The sequence below is a fragment of the Schistocerca nitens genome, chromosome 5, assembly GCF_023898315.1.
Source record: "Schistocerca nitens isolate TAMUIC-IGC-003100 chromosome 5, iqSchNite1.1, whole genome shotgun sequence".
Lineage (NCBI taxonomy): Eukaryota > Metazoa > Arthropoda > Insecta > Orthoptera > Acrididae > Schistocerca > Schistocerca nitens.
In genome coordinates this window covers 620,898,936-620,914,761 of record NC_064618.1, presented here as the reverse complement: position 1 = coordinate 620,914,761, position 15,826 = coordinate 620,898,936, and the positions used below count along the sequence as shown (strand labels likewise).

Below are 15,826 nucleotides of genomic sequence, written 5' to 3'. Positions count from 1 at the left end.
CACGTTGCACACCTATTGTAAACATGAGTTTGTAGCAGAAGGTATGCATTTCCTGGCCCACGTTTTATCCGGCTTATCTCAGAAAGTGTACAATTACGGACCCATGTTTATTCGACTTATTTTTCTTGTTTCTTGTTTCTTGTTTCGACACTTTGTATCGAACACCTTGCATATTTGGCCTGTAAAGCGACGTTGCATAACTGACCCCTCAGACAAAACGACGAGGTAAGCCAATAAGTAATTACGTCGCTCATTGCCTATATAGATTTCACAATTTAAAATCATCGTTGCGCTCGTAACATGTCAAAAAAATTCTTTTCAACGGTGTTCTAAATTCCGGTGGATATCACACCAAGCCAGAAAGAATACTGGGCACTGGATGAAGACCTTTGAATATGAGTAGACAGTTCTCAGATTAGGACAGCCGGTGTTTTTTCAGATCTAAAAGGGGAAATCAAGTACGTGAAGGTAATAATTTGGCACTTATTGAGTTAAAGCTAGTAGCTGTGCCCAACATTCGAGCTCGCCATGATTTTCTGTTCCCCTTCCTATCTTGAAACGGAGGGTATTTGACTGTTCTCCCGATGAGTATTTTCTCTAGATCCCTCTCCACTGAAAAAAAAAAAACTGGTCACCGTTTCTGGATATACTTGCACGCCACCTCTCGACAGGCAGTACGATAGATGTAATCTGGTATAGAGCTGAAGCACCATGGAAACTAATGCTCGCATCTGTCATCCATGCTTGATGTCCATCCGGGTTAGAGCCATCGTTGGAGGCTGAAGCTATGTGTACTACATTATCCACCTCTGTAGCTTAGTGATCAGCGCGGCTGAATGGCAAGCGAGATTCCGGGTTCGATTTCCGGTACTGCCAGTGATTTTTTCTTGTTCAGGGTGCACTCAGACTCTTGAGGCCAAATGAGGAGTTACACGATCGATTAGTAACGGTTACAATTTCAAGAAAACCGAAACGACAAGTAGAATGGTGTACTGACTACACGCCCCTCCCTACCTCATCAGGTGACGCCACTGGTAGAGAATCACAAGACGCTCGATCAGGTCCAGAACGTGGAATTTTAACTACTTATAATAGCGATACATCGCCTATAAACTTAGTCCACTACGCTCTTAAGCACAGTAAAGTAAATATTAATATCAGCTGTACTTCCTGAAGTTAGAATTTTAATGACTAGCAGCTTATGTAGATAAGGTACGGTAATGGCTGTGCTATAAGTTACTTCTCTGTCAATGGCTGACTCTACGCAGAGGATGGTAGGTTACTTACTATCAACAAGTCCTTAGTCCCAAGTAGAGACCTGTCATCAGAAGAGGGTGTTGAACGGGAACGTTCTGGAAAATTTAGGAACACTTGCCCCCGAGACGAAAATAAGATCGAGAACACTGTAGACAGGGATGAGTGAAAGAGCTTAGCAGCTCTGTGGAGCAGGTTTCGGCGCAATAGCCGCCCTCTACACCCTCCCATGCCACCAGGTCCCCCCCCCCTCCTCGCCCCCTCCACCTCCTGGCTTGTAAGAAAAATTGTTGAATGCGGTTCTCCACTAGAGAAATGTACTTTCTATTAGTTATAGTTAAGCGTGCCACTAATGTATTAGTCAATTGTTCGTAGAGCTTGACAGCAACTTCACAAGTCAGTATGGAGTCTCATAGAGTGCTTAGTGCAGGGCCGGCCAGAAATTCTGCACGTGTGCGGTGCTCATGCACGTGTGCAACTTCCGGGTCACAGCGTGCACGCCGCAGCCGTCAGCGTTCATGTAGTGCATGTTTCTACGCACAAATGTCGCTTTATCCACTTGCTGGGAGACTCTGTACGGGCGCATTCTAGTGCTCTTTCCACAGCTTGCAAGCCAACCATGGGAAGGTATTTCGCGTATTAAACATTTAAAATACTGTCACAGTCTACTCATTGAGGCGTCTACTTTTATGTTAACAGTTTAACCCAGTAAGACAAGTAATACAGTTAACAACCATGGGTTTTTATTAAGGCAGCTTGACTGACGGCACGTAAATACGCGTAATGTTTTTGATCTAGTATTTAAGAAAGAAAGCACTTAGCGACTTCCAAGGAACCTTATTCATGATTTCAAATAACATTAAACTAATGCAAGGTTTCCTATAACTAATTCTCGGTGCCCTCAGTTACACTCACATAATTTCTGTCTCACTGACCTCTGAACAGAATGATAACCGCAGACCTCTCGATGATCACCTGTTATTTCAATACGATTATTGCTACATCTTTCATCAGTTCCGTCTGAAATCTGCATAATAACCGACAATTAGGTGAATGTTACGTTTTATCTTCAGCTGAGCGTAGCCCTTCACACATTAAAAAAAAAACCCTAAATGTAAGTATACAGTGGAACAATCGGTTTAATGACCAACTTTCCTGATAATAATGTAACATGGAGCAGAATGAGGCAATAATGCACAGTTAGTAAACAATAATTTTTAATTATGAAAGGAATAAATCCAAACACGTTTATCACAGGTCATGAGAAATGATAATCGAGTTGATGTGTCTCATCCATTTTCTTAAGGACATTTAATTTTGCTTGCCGTTCTTCACTGTTGAGTACACTACATTCGTCTTTGTGATATGTATTGTAGTGTCTTTCAATTGAAAACTTACGCTGGCCGCCTATTATTCGGCGGCATAGCAAACACTGTGAGTTTTCACCAACGGCTACAAAAAAGAATTGCTGTTCCCAGTCATTTTTAAACGACTGAGAACATAGATCTCCCGTCCTTTGCTTTTTCACAGTACCTGCCATTTCTCAGCACTTCTCTGTTAAGGTTACGGTTACCAGGGGTAAACGAGACTGGGTATGTTGCGCTCTTGCTTGTACCACATAAACAGGGAACTGAAGGCGCCGCCGTTCATTTAGGACACATGTCTAATAACAGAAGTCGCTGCCGCTCGCTGTCGCACACATGCGCACATGTGCAGCACTTCCGCACGTCTGCACATCATTGGCCGATTCTGAAGAGCCTTCTCAATGTGACCGAATGGATGAGGGGAAGATAGAGAAGACATGGAAACTTTATTGTTCGGGTTAACGGCTTCGTTCAATCCGATGGGTCCATTACCAGAAACCTCCCACATCGACTGGAGTCTTTTGTGGAATGACGACCGCACAGAGCTTGGTGCACAATTCCACAACGGTGGTTTTGGACAGATGTGCTGCCCCGTATACGTTCTTCATTCTTCGGCGGATGTTTACCGGTATTTTTCTGCGGCTGCCAATGACGGAACGATACCACGTTCTTCCAGTTTGGATGCATTTGTTAATAATGTCTCCGTTGTTCATTTTTCTGCATTTACCGCGCGCATGTCAGAAAGACACAAATGCCACGCTGATCCCTTGTACACAAGTCGCTGCTTGAATACCCCCATCGGAGTTGGGTTAAGTTGCTTATAGCTGCTGCAATGCCCTCAAGTGGAAACATGTTGATGGCCCCCTACATATGAAGCGGCACGCGTTCTGCAGGGTGGCGGATGCGGGTCGCATGGCGTCCAGCGGCGAGGAGAGGCTGTGGACGCCGCTGCCGGGGCTGGAGGCGGTCACGGCCGCCGCCCCCTGGACAGACGCCGCCCCTGCCAACGCCTCCAATGGGACGGACGTACAGCTACCGAGCCAGAGCGCCGAGGACACTGAACTGGAAGCCTTCTACTTCTATAGGTACGTTCTGCTTGCCTGCAGTATTTAAGCCCACGAAATGTATCTATTGATATTTTTTCCGCACTGTAATAAACTTCTCCGTTATACAGGGTGAAAAGTATTTAAACCGACAAACTCTGGGAGATTGTAGAGGACATCAAGAGAAATATTTTTCCTAAATTTATTTCCTTTGAAGATTATTTAAACCGGTGGAGACCGTATTACGCTCTTCAGTTGTTCCACAACCTGGAACCAGTTGATTATCCACACAGAGAACAGTTTTCGCAGTGGTACCTAGAACAGTGTGAAATGCATCCTACATATCCATCCTATGTGTTGTTTACCGATGAAGCAACGTTCGGGCGTGATGGAGTCTTCAACATGTACAATTCTCATGTCTGGAGTGAGGATAACCCACATGCCACAGTTACTAGCTCTCATCAAGTGCGGTTCTTCCTTAATGTGTGGGTCGATGTTGCTGGGGACTGTTGAATTGGGCCGTGTCTGCTACCTAGGCCATTAAATGGCAGGCACTACTACAATTTTGTCGCTAGAGCATTGCCAGAATTGCTGGAAGGCAATTCCTCCCTACAAGGCAGCACTTGTGGTTCCAGCATGACAGGGCGCCGGCACATTTCAGTCGTCGTGTGCGTCGATTCCTGGACCGACGGTTCCCAGAAACGTGGATTGGTAGTGGTGGTCCTGTACCATGGCCTGCTGGATCCCCAGATACGTCCCCTCTGGCCTTTTTTTGTGTGGGGCTTGATGCGCAACCTTGTTTAGGCAACTCCTGTTGCATCAGAAGAGGGTCTGGTTGCCCGAATAGTAGCAGCAGCAGGAACAATTCTGGATACTCCTGGGGTTTTTGCCCGTGTCAGACAGAGCATGATCCGACAGTGTAACCTTCGTTTACGTGTCAATGGAGGCATTTTTGAAAATCTACTGTAATTGAAATTAGGTTGTGTTAATGTGTTGTCTCTTGGTCATAAAAAAATGGAAGAGTGTTGGTTTAATTAATTTGCCGCCAGAGAAATCTTCCTCTACCGGTTTAAATACTCCTCATAGGAAAAAATGACATTAGGGAAAAATATTTGTTTTGATGTGCCCTTCAACCTCCCAGAGTTTGTCGGTTTAAATACTTTTCACCCTGTAGAGACAGGCTAGTGCGGAGTTGTTCGAAGTGGTGGTAGCCCATCCATTCCTTTTCAGCAGAAGAAGCCTTCGTCACTGCAATTCGACCGAGGATGGGAGAACGATATCATAAATTCAAACAGAACTTTTATGCTGTATCTCTTGGGGTGATGGCACATAAGTCTTAATGGTGTCAAACTTCCAGTTACCCGAGAGGACAGATGTATGCACTGGCACCGTTTGTATTTCATATCTGCAATTGATTCACTTTCATTTTCGTTCATAAGTAAAGCTGTCAGCGCGAACATTGGTTTGAACACCATTGCGCTGTACCAGGCATTCTACGTCAGTGGCTTCCTCCGATTTCTTGAACTGACTTACCCAGCCAGTGATGAGGAACCTACAGTTTAACGGGGACTCCGAACCACTCGGAGCTTTTCCTATTAACAGCAATGTCACAGGTGAAAGTAGCCATAAGTGAAACTGCTGTGGTGTTCAAATCAACCTTTGGGCTGATGACCCCTTTATTTTGCTCATCCATTCTCGCACAAAAAATATAGCATGGGACTTTAAATAGACATATGCAGGGTGGGCCAGAAGCCACGATCGGAAATGTTTAATCTTCCTCTATTGAAACAAGAAGTAACATGAAAGGCAAACAGGAACATGAAACTACTCCCTAGCTCTAGTAGAAACTTTATTTAAAAGAAAAAGCTACATTCAAGAATAAAATTATATAGAGAAGAATAATCTTACGCACTTCTTACATATTTCAAACTCTCGCTGTAGGAGCATACTGTCCATCATTCTCGGTGCAGAGTTGGATTGCCTGTCATGTCCGTCTGCATATCCGCCCCAGCGTTTAGGGAGTAATCATTCTCAGAACTGTCTTTTGCCGAGGTATAAACAGACCAAGAGCTAGGACACACAGCATTATCGTCTCTCATCATAAACTTACGGCGAGCCGTTAATGCTGGAAAAGTTGCAAGTAACTGTTCGCACGAATCATGTCGCTTATTCATATAACAATCACGTAATTCATTGATGATTTCTGGTCTAAATGAACAGGAACATTTATTCCTCATCCAAGGATGCGAAGAGGTTCTGCGAATTTTCATCTCAGCCCACCGCCTCCTTGTCGATTTGCTGGTGATGCAGATAAGCGTTCAGTAACCTCATTAACGTTGTCATATTTCTTGGGTCTTCCACTGCGTGGCGCATCTGTCACAAACCCAGATGCAAAGGCCTCTCTTTCCAGCTGCCTAAAGTCAGCCTAAGTTGTGGCTTCTTTCTTTATCGATTAAAAATATTTTACCTTATGTCATCATGTGTCTCACCCGCTCTTCCCATATGCTAAGAAGGACGGAGCAAGGAGGACAACAAAAGCAGATTAGCAATGGCAAACAGGCCATTCCTGGCCATGAGAAGTCTACTAATATCAAATATCGGTCTTAATTTGAGGAAGAAATTTCTGAGAATGTATGTCTGGAGTACAGCATTGTATGGTAGTGAAATATGGACTGTGGGAAAACCGGAACAGAAGAGAATCGAAGCATTTGAGATGTGGTGCTACAGACGAATGTTGAAAATTAGGTGGTCTGGTAAGGTAAGGAATGAGGAGGTTCTGTGCAGAATCGGAGAAGAAAGGAACATGTTGAAAACACTGATAAGGAAAAGGGACAGGATGATAGGACATCTGTTTAGATATGAGGGAATCACTTCCATGGTACTAGAGGGAGCTGTAGAGGGCAAAAACTGTAGAGGAAGTCAGAGATTGTAATACACCCAGCAAATAATTGAGGACGTAGGTTGCAAGTGCTACTATGAGATGAAGAGGTTAGCACAGGAGAGGAATTCGAGGCGGGCCGCATCAAACCAGTCAGAGACTGATGACATAAAAATTAAAAAAAAAATTTAAAAATGCTAGGAAGAAGTAGTTCTTCAGGTCTGAATCTGCTTGTGTGCCATTACAATAAGGTGACAAATGTCAACGGATACCTCTTAATATCGTCTCAGGCCTGCTATTGCCAGTTGCAGTGCGGCAACTCTACGTGGCGTGCATTCAAGTCGTTGGACGTCCCCTGCAGAGATATTGAGCCATGCTGCCTCTGCAGCTGTCCATAATAACAAAAGTGTCGTCGGCGCAGAGTGATGTGCACGAACTGACCTCTCGATTATATACAACAAAAGTTCGAAGGGATTCGATCGGACGATCTGAGTGCCTAATTTGTTCAAAATGTTCTTCAAATTAATTGCGAGCACTTATGGGCTAATGACATGGCGGATTGTCATCCATAAACATTCCGTCGTTGTCCATGAATGGCTGCAAACGGTCATAACCGTTTCCAGTCCATGATCGGTCCAGTTGGACCAGAGGACCCAGTGCATTTCACATAAACACAGTCTGCACCATTATGGAGTCACCGCCAACTTGCGGAGTACCTTGCTGATAACTTGGGGCCATAGATTCGAGGGTTCGGCACCACACACGATTACTACTATCAGCGTTTACCAACTAAAATCGTGACTCATCTAACCAGGTCGCGGTTTTCCATTCGTCTAGGTTTACACCGACATGGTCAAGCGCTCAGGAGATGTGCTGCCAGCGAAGTCGTACTGTTAGCAAAAACACTCGCGTGCGTCGTCTGTTGCCATAGCTCACTGAAGAGACAAGGGGCATGGATCAACGATATGTGGATCTCGGTAGTATCGCGTGCACATGGTATAAAGGGGCATTAGCAGAGCTGTCATTTGTACAAAGATGATTAATGTCAAAAGGTTTCCGAATTGTTTAAGGCCGCAGCACGCGGGTTAACAGAGAATGAATGCTGTGTGGTAGTTAGACCTCGACGCATAGGATTTTTCATTTCGGAAATCGTTAGAGAATTTAGTATTCCGAAATCTATAGTGTCAAACGGGTGTCGAGAATACAAAATTTCAGGCATTACCTCTCACCACGGCAACGCAGAGGCCGTCGACTTTCACTTAACGATCCTTTAACAGCGGCGTTTGCGTAGAGTTGTCAATGCTGACAGACAAGCAAGACTGCGTCAAATAACCGCAGAAATCGATGTGGGACGTGTAAAGAACGTATCCTTTATGGCAGTGTAGCGAAATCTGGTGCCAGTGGGCTTGGCAGCAGATGGCCTTTGCGAACAGCGCGACATCGCTTGCAGCGCCTCTCCTGGACTTGTGATCATGTCGGTTGAAACCTAGACGACTGGAAAACCGCGGCCTGGTCAGATAAGTCCCGATTTCAGTTGGTATTATCTGATGGTAGGATCCAGTGTGACGAAGACGCCACGAAGCTATGGACCCAGATTGACAATAAGGCACTGTGCAAGATGGTGGTGGCCCCGTAATGGTGTGGGCTATTTTTACATGGAACGGACCGGGTCCTCTAGTTCAAGTGAATCGGCCATTGACTGGAAATGATTATGTGCTGCTACTTGGAGACTATTTGCACCCGCCGGCCGGAGTGGCCGATCGGTTCTAGGCGCTTCAGTCTGGAACCGCGTGACCGCTACGTTCGCAGGTTCGAATCCTGCCTCGGGCATGGATGTGTGTGGTGTCCTTAGGTCAGTTAGGTTTAAGTAGTTCTAAGTTCTAGGGGACTGATGACCTCAGATGTTAAGTCCCATAGTGCTCAGAGCCATTTGAGCCATTTGCACCCATTCATGGACTCCATGTTCCAAAACTTCGGTTTCATATCACTGAGCCAAAATTGCTCGTAATTGGTTTTAAGACCATTCTGGACAATTCGAGGGAATGATTTGATGAAATAGATCGCCCGACACAAATCCCGTTGAACATGTATGGTACATAATCGAGAGGTAAGCTCGTGCACACAATCCTGCACTGGCTATACTTCCACAATTAGGACTTGTTGAATCCATGTCACGCAGGGTTGCTGTATTATGCCTTGCGAAAGGAGCTTCGACATGATATTGCGAGGTATCACATGACTTTTTTCACCTCATTGTATGATATTGTTTGCTCTCTGTTGTAATCGTCTACATCTAAACCTATATGATTACTCAGAAATTCACTATTAAGAGTCTGACAGAGGATTTATATCAGTCAGAGTAATAAACCGAGTTATTTGTCTAGGAACCCGTCGTGTGGGATGCACACAAACGAAGAGGCAGGTTTCCAGGTAGCCAAAAACAACAGAACTTTATTCTAACATAGAATTGCACTATAATTTTGAGCAACTGGAACAGCTTCCCAGTATAGGCAACACAAAGGCCATCCTGATCTGTTGAAAGGTTATAACTTATACAATAACAGTTCCTGAAGATGCAAATGAGCACTCAGTGTCTCACTATGGAGAAACAATGTCCTAGACACGGTCCGTATAGGCTACAAAGGCGATGTCCTGGATTCACATGGCATGCAGTGCACTCTGAGGAATGTAGTCGCTGCACTCGTGAAACAGATCGTTACTATCGATCCTGCAACGCGCTCTCATTTTTGGCGGTAGAGTGTCAAAGGTGTGTAGCGGTCGTGCTATGGGTAAAACTTTTCTATGTTAGATTGACATCATTAGAGTGCACTTTGAAGCTGTAGCCGTAGGACTAGCAGTCCGGTGCTTACCACACTCCGGCGGTGGAATTTCATGGTTTCCGGCAAGAGATGACATAGCTAAACAACTACACAGTGGTGGTCGTACCATGGATTTCATATAATGAGTGGACGCATCAAAGATGACATATTATTGGCGGCCATAGCAGGGCTATCGTTATCCATGGTCCGCATCTGAATCCTGGAGGGAGGTAAGAGGATCAATGTGGTGGTGCTAGTGTACGGGAGTCGTGGCTCGAGTATGTCGTAAGCCACTAACCGTGTCACGCAGGGTGTACACTTCGTCATAGTGACGCGTTGCCTTCTCTCGAATGAACGCCTTTACAAGAGGAGAACCATCTTCGTGAGTGGACAGGCATGCAGGATTCAGGCTCCACCGAAGCACCTTATTCTGCAGGCGCTGCAGGGTCTGCATCCTGGAGGCACTATGCGTGGCCTACGCAGTGGAACCATAGTAGAGGAAAGGGTGGAACCTATACGGTACAGTCGGAGCTTGACGCCTACGTTCAGTTCCCTGCAATTGAAGAGCGGATACTATGCTTTCATCAGCTATTGCCAGTCTTGGGTGATCCGCACGTCGATGTAAGATCAGTTTATTATACATCCGGACACATAGATATTTGGTATCTGGGTATCATGGGACTCGGATGCCTGCAGTATGTTGTGGCGGAGGATAGGGCGCCGTTTGGTGAAGTAGACCGCCATAGTTTTGGCGGTACTGAGGACAATACTGTTTGAAAGACAATAGGTGCTTGTTGTATCCACCTGCCTCTGGAGACGAGCGATGAGCTAGTCGTTGATGTGGCCGCTGATACAGGGCGCCGTATCGTCGGGGTATTGCACCAGGTGGTTGTGTAGGAAAGCGAGCTCTGGGAGTTGTCCTACAAAGGCTGCCCGACGGAGGAACACAGGCAAGTTGTCCAGCGTCATGTTGCTGGCGGATGCGAGATAGTGCCGGCTGTATCTGGTGGATGTGGTGCCCTTGATACTGCAGCAGCTGTCACAGGCAAGATGAATTGCGTCGACTTGATGGAGTGGGCAACCCGCAGCATATTCTTGTACGGCATGTAACCAGATCTTAAGGCGCCTACCGTATGCTACAATAATTTGAAGGTCATGAAAAAGAAAATACCGGTTTCAAGTCCGCTCCGCCCCCCCCCCCCCCTCACCACACAGAACGAAATGTCATTTTCTATGCGTTAAGCCAATTCAACACTTCAGCCCTGAATCTGTGGTCGCTGAAATATAACTCAATTATTCGACAATCAATGCCAGCAGAGAAATAAAGAGCTGCCACATATGTGACACTCCGCAACACGTTCATGACACCCTGACACGTCTGATAAAGTACAGAGCCATTGTGACTGAACTCTAACGGTCAGAAAATGTTACAAACAACGAATAAAATGACATTTCTACAGTCAGAGAATGATGTAAGTGATAAAATCGAAAAATATTCGGAGTTTGTTGAGGAGTAAGGAACTGAAGCGGCGTCCAGCACTGCAGCTCGTAAAATCATAGGCAAATAATGAAGGAATCTATTTGGTAGTATTTTTGGTGTCTTCTGTTCATGATCAGCAATAAGACAGAGACGCAGCACTGGTAGAGGTAACCGCTGAATTCATCGAATGTGACAGAATTTTAAATTTTATCAGTGAACGTGCGTTAAGAGTAGAAGTGCTCTTGAAAGTTCTAGAAATATCACTGTCAGAGTTTGAGTTTCCTGTCCACCTAAATGTAGGAGCTAAACATGTTACAGAATGGCAATAGCACTAAAAAATTCGAAAACTTTCCCACGTGGGGCCTCTCTCACCATTTCTATGCCGAACATGTTATTACTCACCCAACACTCAGGAAGAGAAAATACGTAATTTGCCGTTATCGAATACTTGCTTTCGATCTACTACAATTCGTATGTTTTTAGCATTCGCTTTCCTGTATTCTTGGTTCAAATGGCTCTGAGCACTATGGGACTTAACTTCTGAGTCATCAGTCACCTAGAACTTAAAACTACTTAAACCTAACTAACCTAAGGACATCACACACATCCATGACCGAGGTAGGATTCGAACCTGCGACCGTAGCGGTCGCGCGGTTCCAGAATGTAGCGCCTAGAACCGCTCGGCCACCCCGGCCGGCCCTGTATTCTTGACCGCTATTCTATTTACGCGAAGCAGTAAACGCCATACAGGATGGTATTCTATAGAATGAAGACATAAATACTTTTGAAAACATCCTGATTCCGGGTTTTCTATTGTTTCTGTATACACTTTATCCCTTGAACCAATCCATGCAAGTCCTACTCAAATGACAGGTACCTTAACGATACATTGAAGCTTAAGTCTACTTTTTTTTTATGGGGCTTAACATCTATGGTCATCAGTCCCCTAGAACTTAGAACTACTTAAACCTAACTAACCTAAGGACATCACACAACACCCAGTCATCACGAGGCAGAGAAAATCCCTTACCCCGCCAGGAATCGAACCCGGGAACCCGGGCGCGGGAATGTCTACTTATTTCTCAATCGTTTTATGTGTGATATATTTCATACCACGGGCACTCCCACTGATACACTCCTGGAAATTGAAATAAGAACACCGTGAATTCATTGTCCCAGGAAGGGGAAACTTTATTGACACATTCCTGGGGTCAGATACATCACATGATCACACTGACAGAACCACAGGCACATAGACACAGGCAACAGAGCATGCACAATGTCGGCACTAGTACAGTGTATATCCACCTTTCGCAGCAATGCAGGCTGCTATTCTCCCATGGAGACGATCGTAGAGATGCTGGATGTAGTCCTGTGGAACGGCTTGCCATGCCATTTCCACCTGGCGCCTCAGTTGGACCAGCGTTCGTGCTGGACGTGCAGACCGCGTGAGACGACGCTTCATCCAGTCCCAAACATGCTCAATGGGGGACAGATCCGGAGATCTTGCTGGCCAGGGTAGTTGACTTACACCTTCTAGAGCACGTTGGGTGGCACGGGATACATGCGGACGTGCATTGTCCTGTTGGAACAGCAAGTTCCCTTGCCGGTCTAGGAATGGTAGAACGATGGGTTCGATGACGAATTGGATGTACCGTGCACTATTCAGTGTCCCCTCGACGATCACCAGTGGTGTACGGCCAGTGTAGGAGATCGCTCCCCACACCATGATGCCGGGTGTTGGCCCTGTGTGCCTCGGTCGCATGCAGTCCTGATTGTGGCGCTCACCTGCACGGCGCCAAACACGCATACGACCATCATTGGCACCAAGGCAGAAGCGACTCTCATCGCTGAAGACGACACGTCTCCATTTGTCCCTCCATTCACGCCTGTCGCGACACCACTGGAGGCGGGCTGCACGATGTTTGGGCGTGAGCGGAAGACGGCCTAACGGTGTGCGGGACCGTAGCCCAGCTTCATGGAGACGGTTGCGAATGGTCCTCGCCGATACCCCAGGAGCAACAGTGTCCCTAATTTACTGGGAAGTGGCGGTGCGGTCCCCTACGGCACTGCGTAGGATCCTACGGTCTTGGCGTGCATCCGTGCGTCGCTGCGGTCCGGTCCCAGGTCGACGGGCACGTGCACCTTCCGCCGACCACTGGCGACAACATCGATGTACTGTGGAGACCTCACGCCCCACGTGTTGAGCAATTCGGCGGTACGTCCACCCTGCCTCCCGCATGCCCACTATACGCCCTCGCTCAAAGTCCGTCAACTGCACATACGGTTCACGTCCACGCTGTCGCGGCATGCTACCAGTGTTAAAGACTGCGATGGAGCTCCGTATGCCACGGCAAACTGGCTGACACTGACGGCGGCGGTGCACAAATGCTGCGCAGCTAGCGCCATTCGACGGCCAACACCGCGGTTCCTGGTGTGTCCGCTGTGCCGTGCGTGTGATCATTGCTTGTACAGCCCTCTCGCAGTGTCCGGAGCAAGTACGGTGGGTCTGACACACCGGTGTCAATGTGTTCTTTTTTCCATTTCCAGGAGTGTATATTAAATCGTTTTTGTGTGTATTGCTGTGTGAACCCAACAGTCACACAAATTCATTCGACTCAAATTCTGGGTCATTTTTCATTTCACCTCACTTCCTTAAACTGGAAGAACAGTCGGAGTGAACGTCTCTATTTCTCGTTGTAACTAGGGTGGTGAACAGATGGCGGGTTAATCGAGTTCAAAATGTCCATCCGGTTATCCACGCGATTTCCCATGATTTCCGTGAGTCGCTGAAGTCAGATGACTGGTCCTTTGAATAGGACGTGGGAGATTATCTTCTACATCCTTGTCAGTTCTAAACTTGAACTCAGTCTCCAATTATCTACCCATTCATGAGTCGTTAAACCCAAATAACCCGGTTCTTGTTTTCCCATTCTTGAATAGTATGATCAAATCCCTTTCTGCCATCCAGAGCTAGGTTTTGTGTGGTTACCGTAAGTCTGTTAACCCATCTTTTGAATGGCACGGCGTGAATTCTTCCCTCAGCCTTGATTAACTGGACAAGTACTCCGTCCCTAATAACTACGCTGTCGACGTGACGCTAACCTTCTCTGCCTTAAAAGAGAGTTCTCGTTTGCCCTAAGTGATTCGACGGCGTTTCGCCAAGTCTCCATCCATTCATGCCAATTGACATCTGTTCCCTTAAAATGTTTCGGGTGAACACAAGGACAGTTTCTTCAGCCCCAGACGAGTACTTGTCTAAATGAACTTGTGCCCTGTCCGGAATAACCTCACAGGCAAACTTTCAACAATAAACTTCCTTGAGAACAACAAATTTTCACAGGATGGCCTCGATGATTAGCCTGTTTGGTTAACAATTTATTTGTTATTATTGTATTCGATTCCAAAACACTGAATTTAGTGGATCAGTTTTAAAATGTTGTTGTTGTGGTCTTCAGTGCGAACACTGGTTTGACGCAGCTCTCCAGCCTGTGCGACGCCCTTCGTCTCCTCATAACTATTGCAACCTACTACTCTCTGAATATACTTACTGTATTCATCTCTTGGTCTCTACGACTTTTACCCTCCACACTTCTCTCAAATGCTAAACTGGTGATCCACTGATATCTCAGAATGTGTCCTGCCAACTGATCTCTTTTTTTGGTCAAGTTATGCCACAAATTTCTTGTCTCCCCAATACTATTTAGAGCTTCCTCCTTTGTTACATGAGCGACCCATCTAATCTTCAGCATTCTTCTATAGCACCACTTATCGGAAGCTTCAATTCGCTTTTTATCTAAACTGTTTATGGTCCATATTCCACTTCCATCCATGGCAACACTGCAGACAAATACGTTCGGAAAAGGCTTCCTAGCACTTAAATCTATATTCGATATTAGCAAATTCCTCTTTTCCGAAAATTATTTTCTTTCCATTGCCAGTCTCCATTTCATATCCTTTCTGTTTTGGCCATCACCAGTTATTTTGGTGCCAAAATAGCAAAACTCATCTACTTATTTAACCGTCTTGTTTCTTATGCTTATACCTTTAGAATCACCTAATTTAATTCGACTACATTCCATGATCCTCATTTTGCTTTTGTTAATGTTCATTTTAAATCCTCCTTCCAAAACACTGTCTATTCCGTGCAGCTACTCTTCCAAGATCTTTGCTGCCTCTGACAGAATAGCACTGTCATCGGCAAAACTCAAAGTTTTTGTTTCTTGTCCCTGAACTTTAATTCCTACTCCAAATTTTTCTTTGGTTTCCTTTACTGCTTGTTCAATGTACAGATCGAATAACATCTGGAATAGACTACCACCCTGTCTCACTCCCTTCTCAACCTCTGCATCCTTTTCATGGCCCTCTACTCTTGTTACTGCAGTCTCGTTTCTGTACAAGTTGTAAATAACCTTTCGCTCCCCCTGTTTTACCCCTGCTGCCTTCAGAATTTCAAAGAGAGTATTCAGTCAGCATTTTCAGAAGTTTATTCTAAGACTACAAATGTCTTTACTTAACCTATCTTCCAAGACATGTCGTAGGGTCAGTATTGCCTCACATGCTCCTAGATTTCTCCAGAATTCTAGCTGATCTTCCCCGAGGTCTGTTTCTATCAGGCCGGACGGAGTGGCCATGCGGTTCTAGGCGCTACAGTCTAGAGCCGAGCGACCGATACGGTCGCAGGTTCGAATCCTGCCTCGGGCATGGATGTGTGTGATGTCCTTAGGTTAGTTAGGTTTAATTAGTTCTAAGTTCTAGGCGACTGATGACCTCAGAAGTTAAGTCGCATAGTGCTCAGAGCCATTTGTTTCTATCAGTTTTTCCATTCTACTGCAAAGAATTCGTGTTAGTGTTTTGCCATCATGACTTATTAAACTAATAGTTCGATAATTTTCACACATGTCAGCAACTGCTTTCTTTCGAATTGCAATTACCACATTCTTCTTGAAATGTGACGGTATTTCGCCTATCTCATACATAATGTTAAC

General features: G+C 45.6%; 1 protein-coding gene across 1 annotated transcript in view; it reads left to right on the top strand.

Annotated features, from left to right (window-relative positions):
* The first annotated feature begins 3,530 nt into the window (after positions 1-3,530).
* LOC126260623 (trace amine-associated receptor 8a-like) overlaps positions 3,531-15,826 on the top strand; it is a 198,407-nt gene continuing 186,111 nt past the window's right edge. The window contains exon 1 of the mRNA XM_049957961.1: positions 3,531-3,703. Within this exon, the coding sequence (XP_049813918.1) occupies positions 3,531-3,703 (173 nt within the window). The remainder of the gene's footprint in view (positions 3,704-15,826) is intronic.